The sequence below is a fragment of the Miniopterus schreibersii genome (genome assembly GCF_964146895.1).
Source record: "Miniopterus schreibersii genome assembly, chromosome: 5".
NCBI lineage: Eukaryota > Metazoa > Chordata > Mammalia > Chiroptera > Miniopteridae > Miniopterus > Miniopterus schreibersii.
In genome coordinates this window covers 7,175,049-7,197,726 of record NC_138106.1, presented here as the reverse complement: position 1 = coordinate 7,197,726, position 22,678 = coordinate 7,175,049, and the positions used below count along the sequence as shown (strand labels likewise).

Below are 22,678 nucleotides of genomic sequence, written 5' to 3'. Positions count from 1 at the left end.
AGTTAAGCCTTAGTAACCGATTTAAAAAGGTCCAGTGAGTCTGCAGGAGCTAAGTCAGCAGACTTTTTGCAACCCCTGCTCGATTTTGCTTTGTGCTACCATGCCAAGACTTGCAACTCTGGTGATACGCAGGGTTAGCGCCCTCGAGTCAAGAGCGCCCTTTATAAGGCTCCATGGAGGTAAGGCCACAGTCCCTCCCCGCGGCCTGGCAGGAAGTGTATGGGGCTCCCTCCTCCTTTTTGACTGCAGCCTCCTCTGTAGAGTGTGGGATGAATAAATGATTCAAGATATTCAATGCAAAGAGTGAAATGTTGGCAAACAAGAAAGGGCTATGCCAACAGTTTTGTTTTCCATAAAGTCAGTGCCAAGAAGCAGTTGTCCTGATGCAAAGTCTTGGAAGTGGGAGAAGAGAGACTTCCATGTTAGACTGAGGAGCCCCGTCCCTTATCTCCGCAACACGCTTTTTAGTAGACGTCCCCAAACGACGGCGAAGGCCTGTGTGATCTGGTCAGGAAAAGCAAGGTCAACAGGGAGGGACAGCTGGTTTGAGCTCTTTGACCTCCATGGTGCAAAGCCTCAAACAGCACAGCTGCAGCAGCTGAAAATGAACTTGAATCCAGCCAGTGGATACTTATGATGGGTGACTGCGTTAGGGAACAGTTGAAAATTGTAAAATTAATGTGAAAGACCTATTACAGTGCAAAATCTCCACCTGCCCTTGACATTTTGTCCAAGAATCTCTTCCATTTTTTTACTTGAAAAAATTTTTATATTGAAATTTAGGTTTTCAGTACAAAATACCTCTCTCCTGTCCCTCTCTCCCTTCTTTCCTTCCTTCTTTGCTCTCTTTCTTTCGCTCTCTCTTTCTACATTCTTTGCAGATTAAGGTAAATTAAGGCTGAAGTTTTTTGTTTTCTTTTGATTGAGAGACACTTTGGATTTTATTTCTAAGCTGTGGCATACTCTTAAGAGATTTCTTAGTTACCAAGATTGTTGGTGTAATCATTGAACTCTGAATTCTGGTCATTTCATAATAATAAAAGAACAGGAATAAATAACAATGGAAGAAGTCGATGGATAAGCCCCTGGGTCAGGAAGAGTGCCAGATAAAGTCAGTGTGTGAGGTCAAAGATACTACGAGCCTTCATGAAGTTCATGGCTTTAGACCCAACCATCTTCCGCTCACTTGCCATGTCTCATTGCAATAGTCTGTAGTTCCTCACGATTACAGAATGGAACAACTGGAGAATCAGTGGTTTTGTAGAAGATGTTTTCCAAACTATTGTACTAAGAAGGGTGAGCAAACTCATGTGAAAAACATAAACACGTCATTGGTGACATGCCAGAGAATGTCCTCCTGGAATTCTTCCCCAGGCTAGTCAGTGAGGCCCTTGTTATCTTAAAAAAGAGACCTCAGTTTGTAAACATTTCACAGTATATCAGTATATTGGTGGTGGGTTTTGCCATCTACTGGACCTCCCAACTTCCCCCAGACCTATGGCTTGTTAGATTCAATAAAAAGGATCAGCGAGGGAACAGTGAGGTACCCAAACAGGCTGCCAGTCTGGGACACAGAACAAAGGCCATGCACTAAAGGGCCAGCAGTCAATGGGACCAAAGAAATTCAGAAAACAAAGACATCGGAACAGAAATACCTACTGTACATTGAGAATCTTTTTTTTTCTTTTTTTACATCTTATTTCTAAACGTATATATCTAAACCTACAGTAATTATATATCTATGTACATTATTTAGAAGTTGTGTTCTACAGTACTTTTGTACATGCTGGGTTTTATTACTAACTGCAAAAGAAAATAATTACATAAGGCATATATATATGTACAGTGTCTCGTCTTTACGTCACCTGGGTCCTACACCTGCAAGGCCCACACGGGGCAAACACCTGGCCCTGGAGATGAACTGTGTTGGGATCTGTGAAAGTGAGGGCTATGCTCTGTGTCTCACTGCAGGGGTGAATAGGCACTGGAGACCTACCATGCATCCCAGGCCACATCTTTGACACACTCTGTTGAGTGATCTGGCTTGTATAGCACATGCAGGTAAGTAGCTTAGATCTCTAGGAGCTGGGCGTGTGGTATTTAGGGAGGAGACAGGCTTGGGCCACCAATGAGGGCACCTCTCACCTTAACCAAATCCATGTCTACCTCGTCAATCTGAGTGAGAGAGGGCAGGTAGATATTTTACACCTTGAAGATTTTTCTGGTAATGCCAAAATAAAATATAAATAAAGGACGAACAAAGTAAGAGACAGAAAGCACAAGGATGAGAGACAAGGAGAGGTTGGGGAATGGGGGAAGGGGTGGCCTGGTTAGGGGACCGGTTGATGGGACAGGGGAAGGGGTGGCCCAGCCAGGGGACAGGTTGGTGGGACAGGAGGAAGGGTGCCTGGCCAGGGGACAGGTTGGTGGGACAGGAGGAAGGGTGCCTGGCCAGGGGACAGGTTGAGGAAGAGAGGTGCCTGGCCAGGGGACAGGTTGAGGAGGAGGGGTGCCCAGCCAGGGGACAGGTTGAGGAGGAGGGGCACCCGGCCAGGGGACTACACTTTGGACTCATCCTCGAGGTTGGCCACGTCACCATTCCTTTCTGTTTGCTCCTCGAGGTTCTTTTCTTCCTCTTCTGTCTCCAGTTCTGCATGTTGGTTGAGTTTGCTGGACATGGACCAACTGAGGGGCAGCTCTGCCCTGCTGGCCAGCTCGGCCAGCTCTTTGGCACTGAGGGAGGGCGTGCTGGTCTCGTAGGTCTCGTGGAAGCTGTTGTAATCGACTTCGTAGAACCCGTCTTCCAGCGTCAGGACTGGGGTGAACCGGTAACCCCACAGGATCTCACTGGTGATGTAGGAGCTCCGAGCTTGGCACGTCATTCCTGCAGAGAGAAGAGCAGAGGCTTTGGTAGTGTGAGTGTGGGCCCCCAGTGAGCTGTGCGGGGCTGCTGCCTGCAGCTGTGACCTGTATAGGGTGACACCTTCACTGTCCTCATTCTCAGGAAGAACAGCCCTGGGTTGGCGCAGTAATCAAGTGCCATGCACTGTGTTTATGAGCCTTCTGGTGGGACAACGCTGCTGGGGACTGAGCCCCGAGTCAGAAGGAGGCACTGTGCTCTGCAGTGTGTGAGAATGATTCCCCTCCAGTGGGTTCAGCCAACTGCCATCATTTACATAACAATGCGCCCCACCTCAGGCTCAGGTTAAAAATCCCTTCAATAAACACTTGAACTTCTTCTGTTGCCCAAATATTGGAGGGCCAGTGAGATTCACCTTCAGCTTTGCAAAAACAAATTGAAATGTGCATTTTTTAATGTCTAAAAAAGGCATTCTACATGTGTGCTCCTAATTCTACTCTCACCAAAGTAGTTGATACATTCGCAAATTAAGTATTGAATGAAGTCATAAACAGTTTATTGCGTGTCTATTGTATGCCGGGTGCTGAATGCTTTATGTGCCTCAACCATCGAATCTTACATCAGCCCTCTCAGATGGATGCTGTTATGATCTCTTACATATGAGCAAACTAAGGTGCAGAGAGGTTAGTTAACTATCCTGGATCACACAGCGTTATGGACTGAATTGTGTGCCTTCAAAATTTATATGTTGAAGCCCCAGCCCCCTAACGTGACTGTATCTGGAAGTTGGAACTTTAGGGAGGTAAGTAAGGTTAAATGAGGTCATGAGGGTGGAGCCCTAATCCACTAGGACTGGTGTCCTTGTAAGAGGAAGAGACACCCGAGAGCTCTCTGTCCTGTGCACACAGAGAGGAGGCCACGTGGGGAGAGGGAAAAGGCATCTGTCTGCAAGTCAAGCAAAGAGGCCCTACCAGAAACCAACCCTGACAGCACCTTGATCTGGGAACTTCTAGCTCCAGAACTGTAAGAAAATAAGTTTCTGTTGGTTAAGCTACCCAGTCTGTGGTACTTGATTGTGCCAGCTTTAGCAGCCTAATACCAGTGAGAGTGGAACCAGGGTCTAATTTAGGGAGTCAGGCTCCACAGCCTGTGCCTTCAGCCAGTACACTATTATTTTTATTTTTGGAAAGAGGAACCGTGTGTTAATTATGATCTTTATAACTCCTATAAGTGCCTCCCACTGATATTTTACAATATAAAATGGAGTGTGGATGCTGCCACTGAGTGTTGGATCTTTGGTGCCAACCACACCTGCCCAGCATTTGCCTAACCCCAGTTACCACTCCCTGCCACCTCCCACTGCGTCTTTCTACCAGCTCTCCTCCTGAGCCCACCCATTTTTCTCTTGTCCTCTGCACAAATGTGTTTGTTCTTTACCAAATCTGAGGCCCTAGCCCTTCAGGAAGTTGCTTGGAGACACCAAGCAACCTTCATACCTTTTTAACAAAATCACGAGATTGCCTCAAATCGAATTGCAAACTCCAGGACTTGTCTTCAGTCTGCTCAACGCTGTGTGTCTGTCTCTTCTCCAACAGCGAGAACCTGGGTTCCCAACCACCTGTAGGTTTATCATTGGCTCTAGCCTTCAAGCGCACAAACCGTTTGGGAATCACCACACCCAGTAACCGACAGGAGATTTGTTTATGGGAGACTCAGATCGCACAGTGGAGGAGCGGATGCGGTTTAGGTTGACACGGGAAAATCTGTAGTGACTCTACTCAGCCCGGAAAGCCCCGGGATGAGCCAGGAGAGAGCGGGCCAGGCAGAGACTGCCAGGCGCACTGGACCGCCAGTGAGGAAGCTTCCCCGCTTCCCAACACGACCGAATGGCTGCCATCCGTCGGGCTGCCTGAAGATTGCCTCCTTTTGTTCCGCAAAGCCCACTCTCCTTTCGGAGTCCTCTGAGCTGCTCCCGGAGGGGAAGCGAGGGCCGCAGACCCCTCGTCTGATATGAAGAAAACACCTTTGTTATAACGCAGGTGCTCTTTGTTCTTTTGACACCATCAGCCACAAACCTGGGAGGCAAAATTAAAAATGCCCTTTCTAATCTGAGACTATTCCCGCTGAGGTGGGATCATCAAAGCACTGTGTCCAAGCTACTCCAGTCATTGTTCTTTTGGGCTGTGTTGTCTATTTTATATCTACTTAGGTTCATTTGTTCCTATTGGTACTTCATTTGAGGATTTAAAATGGTTCAAAAATTAAGTCAGCATAACAGGACACATTCAGAAAAGTCTCATCCCATCTCTACCCCTTCCGTCCCCTTTTGGGCCACCTCCTATATGCGACTCTTATTCTAATTTATCCCTTATTGCCCATGGGACGGAATTGCTGCGAGTGTGGACAGTGGACATAGCCCTCTGCACTCCCAGCCCAATTAACCGATTTCACGGCAGCCACGGCATGACCGAGACATTCATTTCAGGGATTAAGTGGAAAGGAAAAGTGAGAGCAGAGCCTCGCACGCGTACGGCGGGACCTACAGCGAATTAAACGGGGAGACAGCAGCCTTTGGTCCCTGAAGACACGCAGGACGTGGCAATTTAGTTTGGGTGAGAAAGCCTGGGTCTCCTGGAAATGCGTTCGCATGTGGGCGGGTCCCTGCGAGTTTCTGCGGCTGCGCAGCCACTTGGGGAGAGCTTTCATTTGCTAAAATGTGCAACTTTCCAGTGGTTTAAAAGCCCTGCAGAAGTGGGTGGTGAGAGAGGTTTTTTGTTTTGCTTGCCTGCAGAATGGATGGAAGGAGAAAATGCACCCTAATGCTGTGCTTATTCATAGGGCACCCCAGGTGATGCAAACCCCAGATGTCGAGGTCAAAACATCCTCTGTGGCACAGAATCCTGCCTCATGCAGGCTGGAAGGGACTTTGGAGGCCACCTCACTCCTCCTGTTACAAATGGGAAACAGAGACAGTGTCCGCTTGTCCCAGACCATCCACTTGGCTGGTGGCAGAGCCGGAGGCGCATGTAGACCCTCCGATTCCCAGGCTGGTCCTCTCTCCATTCTACCCCCCAAAACACGAAGTATCTGTCTAGGAATGTTGGCTCCCACATTTCAGACATAAAACTCCTTGCTCTCGCTCCCCAAATGAGTAATCTGTGCTCCGCTTTACATTAGCTGGGAACCGAGCTGGGGATACTCCAAGCTCGTTTTCCAAACGAGATGTGTTCACGGAGCTCCCTGCCTCGTCCTTGCCGCTTTCTAAGGGCGTAACTTGGCGGGAAGTCGGAGCTCCGAGCAGGGTTCCAGGCAGTGCCTGCTTTCTGCTTTATTCCAGTTTCTCCTGGAGACGGCGGCGTGAGCAGACGACCCTGCCCCGCAGCAAAATGTGTACCTGTGAGGTTCCCTTCCTGACTGTGAACTCGCACCAGTAAGTCACGGATGTGAACCGGGACGGTGTGACCGACGGGGAGAGAAATCTCAGAGTGAGCCTGGCTCTCAGGATGCCCCCACTGGCAACTGAGCTCTTGTGGGGTGGGGGACCGTGGCCACCCCTCTACGCGGGACAGATCCTCTGTGACCCTGAGCCCTGGCAATGCTGCACACACTTTTTAGGGTGAACAGGTAGGTCTGAATGTGGCCAAGAAGATGGGAGGGAGAAAGGGCGGCAGGAGGAAGAGAGAGGCAGGAACGAAAGAGGGAAAGAGCAGAGGAAAGACTGGGGACGAAGCCACCCAGAGGGGCAGGGGGGCGCCCAGCAGTGTCACCTACAGAGCCTCGCTGGCAGGTAGACGAAATGTCCCACCGTGCCCAGGAACTCCCCGGTCCCACGCAAACCTGGACATAGGTCATCCCAGCCCACACTGCAGCCGGATGATACTTTAAACATGCACATCACATCTCATCACTCCTTGCTCCGCCCCCTCCACGACCCCCTCTGAGAGCAAAAGCCGAAGTACTTGGGGAGGTCCTGAGAGCCTGGGGCCAGCCTCCCCGGGGGCTCAGGTAGGCCGGCCCGGAGCTGCCATGGGCTCTGGACTTAACTCCGTGGACACCCTTCGCAGCACCTTCTAAGCGTCTCCCTTGGACTGAGCTCTTGAGCCACAGACCAGGTTCTGCGTCTGACAACCGCCGGTGCTCAGTCAACTTTTGCACTAATGGTCAGTGCAACCCCCAGAGTCTTTTTCTTTTATCTGGACTTTCAGAGATGATGGTTACGCCTCGGAGACATAGGTACCACACAGATTAAACCTCAGAAAGGAAGGAATAAAGTTAGCGGGTGTTTTTCAGCCTGGGGCGGGCGGTGTGGCCGCTGCACCACGAGGTGGCGCTCGCGCCCGCCTGGCTGCCGGGGCCGCTCGGGCCGCCGCCTCCGGTCAGCGCCGCGGCGCCGGAGGAGCGGGTGTCCCCGCGGGGTGCCGTCGCGATCGCGGACGCGTGCAGGAAAGGTGCCCTTGCCGGGCGCCTCGGCTGCCTCAGGGGTCCTGGGTCCCGGCCTCTCCGCGGGGGGCCGCGCCTCGCCCTTTCCTGGGACCCCGGATCTGGGAGGGAGGCCGCCTTAGTCCCTGGGTGCCCCTGCTCTGCCCCAGCCGCAGCGAGCTTCCAGCCCCCAGGAGGGCGCGTGGTAGGAGTGGGTGTCTCCACGGGCCACCGCCGGAGCGGTCACCAGGGGCCTTTGCTTCTCCTGGAAGCAATTTCAAACCAGCGAGCAGACACCCTTGTGCTGGGAAGGAGATTTGGAGATTTACCCCTAGTCTGTCTCTGTGTTACCCCGACCCCCAAGTTCCTATTGCTAGAGTCACCTTTAGGGTGAACGAGCCCATGTCCGTGGGCGGCGGGTGCATCTGTCTGATGTTCTGCATGGAGCCTGGCCCTCCACCCCTGAGCGTGGTCCCCAGGCCAGCAGGAGGAGCTGGAGCTGGTAGGAAACGCAGAACCCAGGCCTGTGAAATCCAAGGCTGCGAGCCCAGGGGTTCGTGGGCACCAGAAAACTTGACGGGTGCTGGCAGAGGACCGATGGGAGGGCCTGCGGTCTGAGGGGGGTGAGCAAGGCTGGTGGGGTCCACGGCCTGGGACACTGACCGCGGTCTGCAGCTGAGAGGGAGCGCTGAGGGGCCTTCCCCCAGGAGATGGCCCTGCTCTGGGTCAGGCGTGTGTGCTGTGACCTCGGGGAGCACCTGGTCGAGTAGGTAGGGTGGGCACTAAGCTCCTGAGGGCAGGCCCTGGGCCTGCCATCGTACTGGATACCAGCCCGGAGCGGGCACCTGGTGCGTGAGCTCGGACAGAGTGCCCTGTGGAAGGCACAGAGGGGGCGCCCAGGGCCGTGGATGTGCTGATGGTGCTGGGCAGCTGAGGTCTGCCCAGCGCCGGCACATTGGCGAAGGGGCTGAATGAACAAATAAGGGGAAGGCAGAGAGGTCAGCGTCCCTCCGGAGCGACAGATCTCAGCGGGGCAACTCTGCCCTCCTGGGGACACTGACCATGTCTGAAGACACTTGATTGTCACAGCTGGGGGAGGAGGAGGGTGTTACTGGCATCTAGAGGGTAGAGGCCAGAGACATGCTGCAAAACACCCTGCAAAGCCCAGGACGGACCCCAATGAAGCCCCATGTCGGCTGTGCCAAGGTCGAGGAGCAGCGAGAGAAAGCAGAGGGGCCGCCAGCGTTGCTGGAGATTTTTGGTCTCACAGAGGCTCTGCATCCCTTCATGGCCTCCACTGTTCCCAGTGCTGAGACCCTAGACCGTATTAGGAGTGACTGCAGTTCTGGTTCCAGTTGACTATAGGGACAGGGCTCCTGCGCTCTGACTGTGCAGACGCAGAAATCCATAATTGGTTTGAGTCCCTCTCCCCAGATGCCAGGATGCGGGCAGTGCCCACTGCCCTGTGGCCGGGTCCCGTCCCTCCCCGGGCCTAAGGAAGCTCCCACCTGCTGCAGCGTGGCAGCCTGGGGGGGGGAGGACACTGGCAAACAGCTCGGGAGACAATGGCTTTTCCATGGCAACAGCTCGGAGCTGGGAGAGCGGCTGCGCCCCCCCATCCTGCTGCGCACTGGGCATGCGTAGGCGCCCGTGGCCCACCCGGAGAGCAAGTCGGCCAAGAGAGTTCATTTCCCATCCTTTGGGGGAAAATCAGTAAAAACAATCTGAAATAGCCCTACTTTGCTCAGTGAACCAAATCCTTGGGTTTGCAAAATACCGGTGCCTTTTCTGTTCTTCTCCTGCCCCTTTCTTCCCCCCACCCCCTTTTGTTGTTGTTGTATTAAAAATTTGTGCTTTTCTTCCATATGGTTTTATCCTAATCAGGCTATCTATCTTCCATAACGTTTTTCCTTAGTAAATTTCTTCTGAATATATAGTTAGCCTTAGTTTTATTTGACTGTTGGAAGCTCCATGAGATCGGAAGCTATGTCTCTCCATCTATCCATCTATCCATCCACCCACCTGCTCATAAACCCACCCACCCACCTATTCATCAACCTAGTCATCTACTCACCCATCCATCCACTCATTCATCTGTCCAGCCAACAGTCCATCCACTTATCTGTCCATCCATTTACTCACCCACACACCTTTGGAGTGCCTGCCGTCTGCCCAGCCCACAGGTCTTACTCTCACAGATACCTCCTTTTAAAGGAGGCTAGAAATTCACATTATGAAGTGTTAAATGCAATTTGAGTGGTATGTACAAAGTCTTATGGGACCAGAGAGAAGCTCAGGCCTCTCTCCTGGTTCTGAGGGTTTGGTGGCATCTGTGGTGTCCCTTGGTTTCTGCTGCAGTCCCCCAGTCTCTGCCTCCTTCACACGGTGTTCTCCTGGTGCACATGTCTGTGTGCACATTTCCCCTTTTAATGTGCACATATTGGAGTAGTCGTATTAGTGTCATATTGGAGTAGGGCCCACCCTACTCCAGTCTGACCTCATCTTAACTAATTACACCTGCAATGGCCCTATTTCCAAATAAGGCCACATTCTTAGGTACCAGGGGTTAGGGCTTCGCCGTAAGAATTTTGGGTGACACACTTCAACAGTAACGAGTGTGACTGTTGTGTTGGCAGAGGCAGTGTAGGGGAGCTTAGGCTAATATTGGACATAGTCACCATCACCCAAAGGTCAGGAGTGTTTATTGACTTTTGTTTTCTTTTGCTGATGAGGGTCGGAGTGCAGAGCTGATGAGCATTCAAGCCAGTGGAGAGAAATGGGTCATTGAGTGAACAGCGTAGGACAATCAGCTGGTGATTCAGAGCACAAGGCAAGCTGGCCCCCAGCCGAGTCCAGCTGGATCACAGATCTCAGTCTGGAAGTTCAGCTGTTGGGGGCAGTGAAGGGGAAAGGGGGCCAAGTATATGGTGATAGAAGATGATTTGACTGAGGGTGGTGGGCACACAATGCAATATATAGATCATGTATCGTAGAAATGTACACTTGAAAGCGATATGATCTTATTAACCAATGTCATCCCAATAAATTTAATACAAAAGTTCAACTTTTAAAGGGCTACAAGGAGACTTAGAAGAATTATTTTATGTTAAACAATATAGGGATAGGGAAGGCCTATTTCCATGACATAAACTATTCCTACATTCTCAAAACATAAGCGTTCCTATGGCATAAAACTGAGACCTCACAAAGGAAACTACTGATAAGTTTCACTACACAAAAGAAAATACTCTGTAGGCAAAAGATAAAAACCCCCACAACTAACAAAGAAAGCCATGAGACAAGTACAGGCTGTGAAAGATATTTGTAAAACTTATAATGGAGAGAGGGCTAATTTCCTTTATATAAGTCTTCCCAAATTGATATGAAAAGACTAAAAATCCATTAGAAAAAATGGGCACAGGGCAGGAAAAGAAACACCAATAAATATACATAAAGATGCTCAGCTGTGCCTGGAGTCATCCGCACCCAGAGGGAATGAAGGCGTGTTTCCGCAGGTGCGCCCCCCCTGGGAGGCTTGTACACCAGCAGCCCCCGGGGGGGGCAGCTGGGCAGCATCTTTAAAAGTGAAATGTGCATGCCCACTTTTACCCCAGGAATCCCACTTCTAAGAACCTAGCCTATGGAAATCAAAGTCCTTGTGATGTTGCTGGTTATAGAAAAATTGTAGGAAGCTGTCGAAATATCCATCTATAGAGCACTGGTTCTATGGTTGTACATCCATAAAACAGAATATTATTTTGCAGTTTAAAAGAATATGTTACTGTGTTAAAGATTTATAGTATATGTCCCGTTTTATTTATTTATTTATATTTTAAATATGCCTTTATTGATTTCAGAGAGAGGAAGGGAGAGGGAGAGATAGAAACATCAATGATGAGAGAGTCGTTATTGATCAGCTGCCTCCTGCACCATCCCCAGTGGGGGGATCGAGCCCGCAACCCGGGCATGTGCCCTGACTGGGAATCGAACCGCGATCTCCTGGATCCTAGGTCGATGCTCAACCACTGAGCACACCGGCTGGGTTATGTCACATTTTAAAAACATTAATCATGGGCAGAATGTATGCTCCCGTTTGTGTAATAAAATATAAATATGTATTTCATGTGTGTGGACATGTCTGGAAGGCATACAAGCAACTGTGAGCAGTGGTTCTCCCCAGGGCCGGGACCGGGAACAGAGGGTGGGAGAGGATGTGTTTTTCATTATATATTGTCTTGTACTATTTTAACTTTTAACCATGTGCAAGTCTCACTTTTAATGTAAAAACATTAAAGTTACAATTAAAGAAATCAGGAGCAAGAAGTTGATTCCCTTTTGGCAATAAAAAGGCTTTGCCCTGGGCTGCTCGGAGAAGCTTTCCCTTTATACACATTTGAGGTCAGCGGCCAGCAAAATCGAAATCACTTTAGACTGAAACAAATAAAAGGGATTCACCACCCAAGTCAAACTGGCTCTGCAGGTGGCAGATTAGGCGGCTGCCATGTGGGAAGGAAAGAAGGACCATGACTTAAGGAATATCATCGAATCTGGTGTTTCTAATTTGTGACTTGCACGCGCCCTCCTCTCGTTAGTGACTAAGCAGGACACAAGTGTAGACATGGACCTTTGCATTTGATGCAGGCCTCGAACTCCTGTGCGCCCAGGTGCCTGGACACAGACCTGACAGGTAGAGAGGGGAGAGTGAACGTGAGTGCTGGGCAGGCGGGGAGGCCTGGGCAGGGCCCAGAGTGCATGCCATCCCTAAAGGCGTGCGGACCGAGCTCCTAAGAAATGCTCTGCCAAGTGAAGGTCCCTCCTGAGGGAAGTGAGGCCTGCCCAGGTCACTCATGAATGGTGCCACTCATAGCTGCCTGGTGCAGGAGGTCTGTCCTCCGGGCCATGCTGTCCTCTCTGAGCCCTGGCCTTTAGGAGCTGGGACTGTTGTGAGCCAGTAGAGTGGTCACTGCTCGCTCACTCCGGGGAGCTTGCACCCAGGGGTCCTAGAAGGGCAGGGTGCAGGGGCATCCTTCTAGGACACAGAGAGGCCCCTTAGGGCTGAGGACACCGTCAGGTACACCATTAAAATAACGGCCCCAGGCCCTCAGCAGTGCTTCAGTTGCTGGCTTTGGTTAGACAGCGTAACAGGAGTGCCCTCGCCTGGGACAGCCTGGGCGGGGAAAACGCTGCTGGGCCCAACCCAAACTTCATTAACGTGGGATCACATGCCACAGGATGGATTTTTCATATGGCCACGTTCCCCTCCTTCAGATTGCAATATAAATAAACAGACCCCTCTCAGTTGAGGCCAGAATCTTTCCAAATTGTGGCAATGCTCCCCCGTCCTTTGCAGACAGACAACACCGTGTATAACTGAGAGTGGTTTTCATTTCATGCCATCTTGCTGAGGCCTCAAATATTATCTGTCCTTCGACGCAGAGCTGACCTCCGGAGATTACAAGGCGGGGTAGGAGCGCTGCCTCCTCTCAGATGTGGTTCCAGACAGCTTCGCATCTGGGCTTTTTGCCTTTAATTTACAGCTCTGGGCTTCTCCCACCCAGCGCCAGACTCAACTGTCGCTGCTTCCAACGAGCCAGCTTTCGGCAAACCTGCCTCCTCTCTTCACCCGCTGCTTCCAATCTCCTCTGCTCTGGGAATCGAGTCAGCTGAGCCCGTTAGGATTTCTTGTTCGAAGGGAAACAGGCAGGTCCTGTCCGTGTTCATGCCGAGTCTCAGTTACCAGCTGAAATGCGCCACGTTGGGTGAATGGACACGTGGAGTCTCCCGTGGCGGCGTTTCTCTCCTCGCCTCTGCGTCCTTGGTCCTATTCTGGAATCTGGGTGGATCAAGTTGCCAGGCAAACAGGTGCCAGGTGATCATGAAGACTTTTTGTTCTACTTACGGCATCTTCAGTGATCCTGGGTGATTGAAAATGTTTTCGTTCACTGAGTGCGAGTCCTACCGCCCGAGATGGACGGCGCCCCTCCCGGCCGACCGGTTTCAGGTGAGACGCCTGAGTGGGGAGGCCTCCCGCCGCGCAGCAGGTCCTGGGACGCAGGTGCTCTTCCCTCGTGAAGGGAGGTTAGAGCCGCGGCGGCCTGACCCGAACTCCGCGTGCGGGGTCGCAGCGGGGCGGCCGCGCTCCCGCGAGGAGGAGTGCTGTCCCTAACTCCACGTTTAGAAGCTTCGACCGCCTCCGTTTTACAGGTGAGCAGGACTTCTGAGCAGAGACGTACCAGGATTTTAGAAACAGCCCCCCGCCCCGTCTACTACAGCTCAGAGTCTGTGCTGCGCGCTTGTGTCACCCCCCACGCCGGGCGGGCACTGGCCGCCTCGGGTGAAGGAACCGGGCCCAGGCAAACCGGGCGTCTCGGTCAAGGCCCAGCGGCAGGGCCGATCTCTGACTGCGTCTTCTGATCCCAAGCCCAGGGCTGTCCCCGGTGAGCCTCACCCTCGTGTCGCAGCCTAATGGAGCTGGTGGGACGACCCTCTGCTGGTGACAGGCCCTCTCCCCGACCCAACTTTAGTCAGCCTCCCCTGAGCCCTCCTCCCAACTAGTTCTTGACTTTCCATGTCTTTGTACCACCCAGGTTTATCCAAAGTCCTGCCAAGTCTGTTTAGCCAGACCCCCCCCCCCCCACATACCTGGTCACCGTCAATCTCTGACCAGGCTCCTCATCCTTCACCGTCCCCCGGATGACGTCCGGTCATCCAGCCCACCTTCAGCAAGGACCCGCTAGGCCAGCTCAGCCAGATCCCCCAGAGCCCTGAGTTTCCTCTTAGTATTTTTTCATTCACTGGCACCCTCTGCCCACCGGTGGGCCCTAGATCCCCGCTCGCCTGGGCTGGATTTGGAATTGAGCCCAGCTCCGTACTGAGGTCCCTTTCCTCCTATTGTAATAGCTCCTGATTAAAATCTGCTTTTACTACTTCAACTGCTGCTGGGCTCCGTTTTCCACCGAGCACCGAGCACCGAGCACCGAGCACCGAGCACCGAGCACCGAGCACCGGCAAGTCTTGTTCTGTGATACTGAATTCTAATGGCCAGGGGAGGGAGGGCGCGGTGCAGGTGAGATACCTGACACTGCTCATTACTAAGACCTGCCTGTGCAGATACTGGGCTGGAAACCAGACTTGGTTACTTAGTATTTTCTACTGTTTTAGAAAAGGTAATGACACAGTGACATTACGGGTGGAAGTGCTGGCTGAAGTGTCAGATCCAAAGAGAGCATAATAGGGGTCGAGTGGAGAAGTCTTAGCATATGTACTGAACCAACAGAATTCAATTGTTGCAAAGATATCACTCAATATATGTGTCATGGATATACAGAAATGTGTATATGCATGTATATATGTATATAGTGTCCATGTAGGTATGTATATGTACACATATATATATATATTCTTGAAAGTACAATTAAGCGAGAAGTCCCATTTGCAGAAGAACTGCCAGGGTCTCCGGCTTTTAAAAAGTGACCCCTTTCTAGTGACAGAGTCCTAGTAACGAAGACAACGATGCTCGCCTACCCTCCTCCACTGCCCTTAGCCAGATAAAATCTTGATGGATTTTTCTGCTCTGGAACCACATCAAAATTGCAAACTTTCAAGGGTCTGGTGGGTTATAATAGAGAAGGGAGACAAGAAAAGTCGGTAGGAAAAGTGTTTTCCTTTTCTTCTCACTTCCCCCCTCAAATGGACTCCACCTGGTGTTTCTCTTTCCTTTTAAGGGGCTCAGTGTTCTTATGCTGTGTCTTTGTTCTCTAAGCCTCCCAAGAAAGGGGCATTTACAGCTCAGGCTGGCTCTCTCAGGGAGTTACTCATCCATCCATCCATCCATCCATCCATCCATCCATCCATCCATCCACAGTCCCCAGTTCTTAATACGTAGGCTGTCAATAGATGCCTCCCTCCTGTCTTCCCTGCCTCCCTCTCTCCCTCTCTTCCTTCCTTCTCTCTCTCTCTCTAGATTCAACAACCTAATTGTAAGAAAATGGTTAGCACTGAGTGTCAGACCAAATGACATGTCAAACTGGGCTGTTTGAACCTCATGACCGATTGTGAAGGACAAGGCTTAGTCTCCTACGTATCTCATGCCAGGCACCAGGAGTTGGGTGGGAGGTACTGGGTGGGCTGAGGCTCCTTTCCTCACACCACTAAATGCACAGCAGGGAAGCAGGAGTCCTCCCCATCATCAGGGCTGGCTTGGGTCGTGGGCTGAGTCAAAGCTTGGCTCTCAGATGACCCAAGCCACCAACCTATTCTTCCTCACTGGCCCATGGTACTGTATCCTTAGGGAACTTAACTTTGGGTGGATGCCTTGGAAAGATGAGCGACATTCACTGCAACCAACTCTGAGGTGGTCCTTATAAAAGTCATTTCCTTTGCAATATAGTATTATGCAATGCAAGTTGTGTTTAATCGTTATAAATTACTTTAAAAATCCATGTATATGAAAAAAAATCACCAATCACTCCGTTTTTTTAAACTATTCCATGTCCAGAGGTTTATCATTTTCCAGTAAAATTTTCTTTTATATCCAAGGCTTTCCACTCTACAACATGTACCTCACAGTAGCCATTTCCCCCTTGAATCTTGTTTAAATTTATAAAAGATCAAGGACTGTCTACCAAGGACTTTTAATAAAATAGCTTTTTGCATTGAAATGATGGGGCACTCTATGGGGTAAGTCTTTGACTTTAGCAACTGTCTACATAACTTTGTACTTATATCAGACATCGTAGGATAAAAAGGCTTTTGCTGTGGGAGTCTTAGGAAACCTTAAGATTTGTGACTTTTCCAAAGGCCTATGAGTATTTTCCTGAATTCTGGGGACAGCACCGCAGTTACCAAGAATGGCATCCAGCCCAGATAATAGCCTATGGCTGCAGTTAGGGCACAAAAATGCTCTTAAAAAAATTGTAGAAGCTCTTCCTTTTCTAAACCAAAATGGACCATAGCATGCATAGATCAGAATATCGACAACTCGACATTCTCTAAGAAATAGATCTCCCATTAAGATCCACAGTTCCCCAGTAACATGCCAAGCAACCATCTGTTTAGCCCAAGTTTCTAAAGTCCCTTCCCTCAAATTTAGTTATTTAGTTAAAGTTAGAATTAAAGGGCTGGATTAGATATGTTAAGTTTTACTCTTAATATAGATACCAAAAAGGGGTTGCTTTTTATACATCTTGATTTGTGTTGTAAATAACCAAAATGAGGCTAATTCTGAGGAACCGGGTAAAAGCCGTCTCATTAATGACTAGCTGCTCTGTTTACGTGCTGATGGGTGCTTCCCAGTGAAAATCCATTCTAGGGGAAACGGCGTTTGTTAAGGAAAGTTCTGTGCTACTGTTATTTGAGAGTTGGTTACAATAATTCTGATCCAAGGTCCTGTGATGGATAGAAGTAGAGTCAAAGCACGTCATGGGCCTTTGTGAGGTCTCCCCACCCAGCACATTTGGTTTGGGGCAGTGACCGGAAGGGCTGAGCAATGTCACTTTGGGGCCTGTGTCAACAGCAAGCTGTTCTGTATGATCGGGGGCATTTCTGATGAGTCTGTAAGGACACCTTTCTGCGTGGACTGAGTCCCATAACGGCCTGAGAGAGGCAGGGTTGTGTTGGGTGCCTGTGTGATCTACAGCCAGGGCTGTGTTCTCATAAGTGACTAGTTACTGTATGTTCTGCCCAGCCTCCTAAGGACACAGGGTGAGGGGATTGGCGAGGGGAGTGTGGACAAAGGAAGGCCCTTTGGGGCTGGAATGGAGTTTAGGATGTTCAACCTCCGGATGGACTGACCTAGGGGTAAACATGGCTGTGAGAAGCATTGGGAACTTCTTAGTAGCACGGGAACCCTTCACCCCAAGAGCAGCAGAGCTGGCCTAGAAGGACGAGCGAGTCAGTGCCGGCACCTTGAAACAAAGACGCGCCCGTCCCTGTACTTTCCCCCTTAAAACACAAAGTTAATAATAGGACTGTTGACTGATGACTCTCTGCTTTGAACAGAGGTTCCGTTTTAGCCCGCTCTCAAAGGTAAGCAAACCGCTGCTCATCCCCGGGATGCAAATGCAAAGTGCACGCGGCAGATTTCCTCCTGGGCCACCGGGCCACCGGGCCACCGGGCCACCAGGCCACTGCTTCTCCCGCCCCAGGCGCCTGCTTGCTGCTGCGGGCCCTGCTGCGGGCACGAGCCCTTAGGGGAGGGAAGAGAGAGGTTAGCACTGAAGGGGAGGGTCAGTCCTGGCTCTGCCAGAAAGCACTATAACAAAAATACTTAGGCTTTGACCAGCCTAATAAACCCAGTCGGGATTTCCATCTACGACATGTCCAACCGGACCCTTTATTGGGGTTTGATGATGATGGTCATCATTTTTCTCTAGTCCCTGAGACCGTCCTTAGGAAGATTTTATGTAAACATTTTCTAAGCAAATATGTTTCTTTGAGATTTTCTCAAGCATATTGTGTGCAGGGTGAGTATTAGCAGACACCCGTGGAGGTTAATGGGTCAAGGAGGGACTGGTGGGTAAGGACATAAGAGGAGAACACACAGGGCACAGGACCAAGGAGGCAAGACCGTGCTCGGGAGGCCAATGTGACCTAACGCGGCCGGAGGATGAGACCCGGACAGACCTGGAGAAGACGCTGACGACCGCCACACCTTTTAAACCCTGGCTTGCAGCAAGTTTCCAGCTCAGTCTACCGGTTCCCGAGACCGCGTGGGTGTCTGCGGTAGATCGTATTGTTTTGTTCTCAATTACTGATTTCACGTCCCGGCATGGGAATGACACTCGCCATTCCACGGGCACCAGGCCCTGCCATATGACTCGCTGACTAACAAATGGTGAGCAGACGGGAGGCCTTCTGCCGTTTCCCTTTTCCTTCCTGCCGCGAGAACGGCACGTCCTACAGGGGCCTCCGCCGGCCTGCGGCCCGGAGGAAGCGCGGGGGGAACAGAGCCCCAGCTGATGTGCACTGAGAACGAGAGAGAAACCCTTGTGCTTGGAGCCTTTGGAGTTGTTTGTCGCTGCAGCGTGACTCAGCCGGTGCAGACTGCCGCGGTGTATGTATCACCCGTAGTAAATAGAGCAATGGAATTGGCTATGTAGAAACTCACTTTTACTATCTACTTTTTGAAGAGCATCTGTACTTCAAAGCAGAAGCATCTATGAGGACTCATGTAAGTAAATATTACTTAGTTGAGTTGAGCTAGCAGCGCAAAAATACATTCTCCAAACTGAGGTTTCAACGGATACCTCAGAGCTCTTATGAGAAACCTGGGAGGGGAATTGGAATCATAGACATGTTCTCAAATGCAGGCCATTGGCCCCGTCCTCACTGAGCAGTTGCCTCAGAAGACCTGAGAATAATCTATATGCATGTCCACTTCAGGCAGAAATGGTAACGATGAAATGATACTATTTATAGGAATGCAGAGTCTTTCTGAGCCCAGTGATCCTCATTAATTCAGATCCATCGATCTGTAATTCATGGTAGGTAACTGGGGCAGCGGCCAGGCTGGCGTTGACTCTCACATGGTGAATTTGCATTTCTTGTGCCGGCTGTCATCACAGGTTAACATTTGCCATTTTGACCCTTCAGAGGCCTTCGGAGGGAAGGCATTTGTCATTCTGTAGAGGCACTAGCTGCAAGGTCCCTAAACACTGGGATTGGCCCTTCTGACTGCCTGGCTCCCCATCCTCACAAAGCTTTGCTCTCTGCTGCCTGTGAGGTTTACGGAGGAAGAAATGATCTAATAGCATTTAAGATGTGGAAAGGTCACTGGTGAGGTAGGTACGGTGACCTTTCAACATCTTAAATACTATTAGATCATTTGTTCCCATTTTAGGGTGGCAAAGCTGAGGCATAAGAGGCTGAGCAAGCCAGTGGGTGCAGCAACTGTGGTTTGAACCCAAGATGGTCTGACCCTAGATGACACAAAGAAGTATAGATAAACTGAGCTGCAGCTGGGATTACTTTTAAAAAAGAGGTATACTAAATAATTAGTAGCACAAACGATGTGTAAGTGGTTGGTGCATCGGTAACTGGGGAAGCAGCGGCCCTGGCTGTTAGCTGTGTGCGTGTGTGTGTGTGTGTGTGTGTGTGTGTTTGTGAATAATTTACGTGCTTTCCCCAATGATCCTTTCCCGGTCATGGCCATTAGATGCTGGGTAGAACTGCCTCCCTGGCACATGCTGTCAGTACTCGTATTACTGACTGTCCTAGGGAATCCTAGAACGCGATTTATTTAAGGACACACTCATTAGAGGCTTCCCACACTATTCAACATCCATCTCTAAATTTGAATGGTGCAGTTTCCTCCTAACGTGAGTGTTGACTTTAGAGTTGGAATCAGAGCTGACTTTCAGGTGCTAGTCCATTTCCCCACCTTGGGTTTGAATTCTAAATTGTTTATATTGTGTGACCGTCGCTGACTTCTGCTGAACTTTCACTTTAGTAGCTCCTCATGGCCCATCTGGAGAAGGGAGAGCAATGAATTTTCTGGAACTGGTGTTTTAATAATGAAAAATTTTATAATTATCCAGTATTTGGGTCTTTTCAATCACAGTAATATTTGGTAACCTTGAGGCACTGCCTGTTACGGGACATCAGATGTCTTTTAAACTATAGGAAATGTTGACAGAGTCACAGTATTCTCCCCTTTAGAGGGGTGATGGAAAACTTTAACACTGTGCCCTACATCCAACCTCAGATTGTTAAGACATTTGATGAACCAGAACACAGTGTCCCCAAACTGCTGAGGATCACAAAGTGTTTACCATATTTGGGGAGCAGGTGTTATCAGTTTTTATGCAGCTAATGACACTACCTGGGTATATTACATTGATGTGGGCATTTGGAAAGAGGCCCTGAGTAGATCACTTGAACCTAAAGCCAGAAGAAGAAGAGACTGTTGGATTTCTTAATGCTGACAAATGGTAGACTTCTATCTAGGAAAAATAAATTCACGTCTTTGAATTTTTTAAAACATTACTCCTTATAGAGATTTACCAGATTTTTATCCAAATGCCTACCATCTCAGATCCCATCAATTAACTGTTTCCCCAGGCTAGTCGGGGTTATCACTCAAGAGAAAAATAGTAAATCTGGAGAAAATGGCTTGCCAATTGAGGGATTAGCGGTAACTTATCAAGAGGAGAAAATAAGATTTGCCAAAGGTAATGGCTATGAAATGTCGTTTCTAGAAACGGCCTAAGAACACTGTAACGCCAACCCTCAGCCGCCCTATCTGCGAAACGCCGCCTTTTCACTCCGTGGGCTCAGACTCTTCCCTGCTGCAGAGAAGTGGCGTTTTGATTCCAGAAAAGAAAAACGATACTTGAAGACCAGATCTGACAACAACATATTCCTCCAGGCGTATATTTGCAGACAGCGCTTACCTAATTTCAATTTCAGGGCTTTTTGGCGGCATATCCCTTTTTAATATATGGATCTTAATAATTCATGTGAACGCACAAAGAATTATTAAAAAATGAATCGACAGCATTGGAGACCAACAGAGGAGCCTTACAGAAAAAGAGGCACTGACGGTGCAAGCCTGTCTGCACACTAAACACCCGTTGGCTCTCTGGGTGCCTTTCTCTACAGAACCTTGAGGCGCCCACAGCACCCACTGTGAAGAGCACCCACTCTGGAGGCTCAGCACCAGCGTCAGGAGCCTTGGGTTTCGGCTCCCTGCTCTGCCAGCGGCTGCTTGGCCTTAGCCAAGCCTCCATTTCCTCACCTATAAAGTAAGAATCCACTAAAGACTCCTTCCAGCCCTGGCCCATTTGGCTCAGTGGTTAGCGCGTCGGCCCGCGGACTGAAGGGTCCTGGGTTCCATTCCAGCCAAGGGCGCGCACCTCGGGTGCAGGCTCCATCCCCTGCCCCGGTGGGCGTGTGTGGGAGGCAGCCAATTGATATGTTTCTCTCTCTCCGCCCCCCTTCCACTCTCTGAAAAACAACGGGAAAAAAAATATCCTCAGATGAGGATTTAAAAAAAAAAATTCAAAAACTCTCAGCAATTCAAAAATGCTGAGATCAGTGATGTGACTTCCGTGACTTTCTTCACGTGGACGTTATTCTGGCAGCGGGACTGGGCTTCCCTGGGGCGGACGGTTTGGGGGCCGCCCACGTCCGAAGCACACGCCCCTCGCCCTGGGCTGTACACACCGTCTTGGGAGGCCGGCCCTGGTGCCTCGTCTGCACAGTTACCCGGCACATCGTCACTCAGTGGGCTTCCTGAACCCTCCACTTGCCCCACTTTTTCACGCCTTACTTAAATCTTTCAGAGGTTTTCTTCTTTGAGAAAAACTTGGAAAGAAAAAACAACAGCCCACAGGGATAGATTAAGAGGCTAAAAAGAGATCACAACCAGTCACAGTGTGTTCGCCTCATTTGCATCCTGACTCCATCAAGCAGACTTAGAAAAAATTCTAAAAAGACATTTATGAGGCAATTGGAAATTGGAACACTTACGTATTAGATCTGAAGAAGTGATCACTATTTTCAGAGCCATAATGGTGTCATAATTATGTTTTTAAAAGGATCCTTATCTTTTAAGGCCACACACTGACATTCTTGCAGGTAAAACACGATGCTGGGGACAGTTAGTGAGCAGTGATATAGATGGAACAAGTTTTGTCCATAAATTGACAATTATAGAAATTAAATGATGAGTGCGTGGGAGTTAATTATACCAGTGGGCCTATTCTTATATACGTTTTATAGTTTCCGTAATAAAAAGCGTAAAAAAAAAAAAAGCTTGATGGGGATTTATCCTAACGAGGCACATTTGCTGGGTGTTGGAAAGGGCCGCTTGTCACAGTTGCATAATCGCTGGGGGTAAATATGGAAGTTCATCCACAGAAAGGCTCCAGTGAGGAGCCGGCTGGCACCGGGCTCGGCTCCGTGGAGCTGGCCAGCCTGCAGGCCAGCTCGCCCTCTATAAATAACAGCCTATATGAATGCTTTACTATTTTAACGCACGTTCGCTGCAGCTGCTGAGCATGTTTGTTTACGTAGCTACGAACTCTTCTGTAAACATCACTATCTCAAAATCGCCCATGTGTCAGAAACATAAAGGGCCCCCTTTAAAAATATATTTGTGGGATGAGACGCGGCCAGTTCCCAGATGCCCAGGCGGCTGGTGGCAGAATTTTCCAGGGTTTGATTCATTTTCAAAAATAGAATCACATGACTGGAAGGTTCTTGAGAGGCCACTGCACGCATCCTTCTGAGTGTGGGCAGGACCAGCCCGAAGCCATGCGCCAAGGATGCGGGCCTGCCCTTTGGGCGTGTGAGTCGCCTTTTGCGAGGCCAGAGAAGTCCTGGCGCGAAGGAGCGGCCGGGCCTGCAGGGCCTCGGTGGGGCAGCACGCACACCATGCCTTCAAGGGTCCTGCTTTCC

At 49.9% G+C, this 22,678-nt stretch overlaps 1 protein-coding gene across 2 annotated transcripts in view; it reads right to left on the bottom strand.

Annotated features, from left to right (window-relative positions):
• Nucleotides 1-841: 841 nt before the first annotated feature.
• The window catches only part of KCNJ6 (potassium inwardly rectifying channel subfamily J member 6), a 136,733-nt gene continuing 114,896 nt past the window's right edge, over nt 842-22,678 (bottom strand). The window contains exon 4 of one of the 2 annotated variants that reach the window (XM_081138955.1): nt 842-2,884. In XM_081138955.1, the coding sequence (XP_080995081.1) occupies nt 2,559-2,884 (326 nt within the window). In that variant the 3' untranslated portion in view covers nt 842-2,558. The remainder of the gene's footprint in view (nt 2,885-22,678) is intronic. The other variant, XM_081138956.1, reaches the window with a different exon arrangement.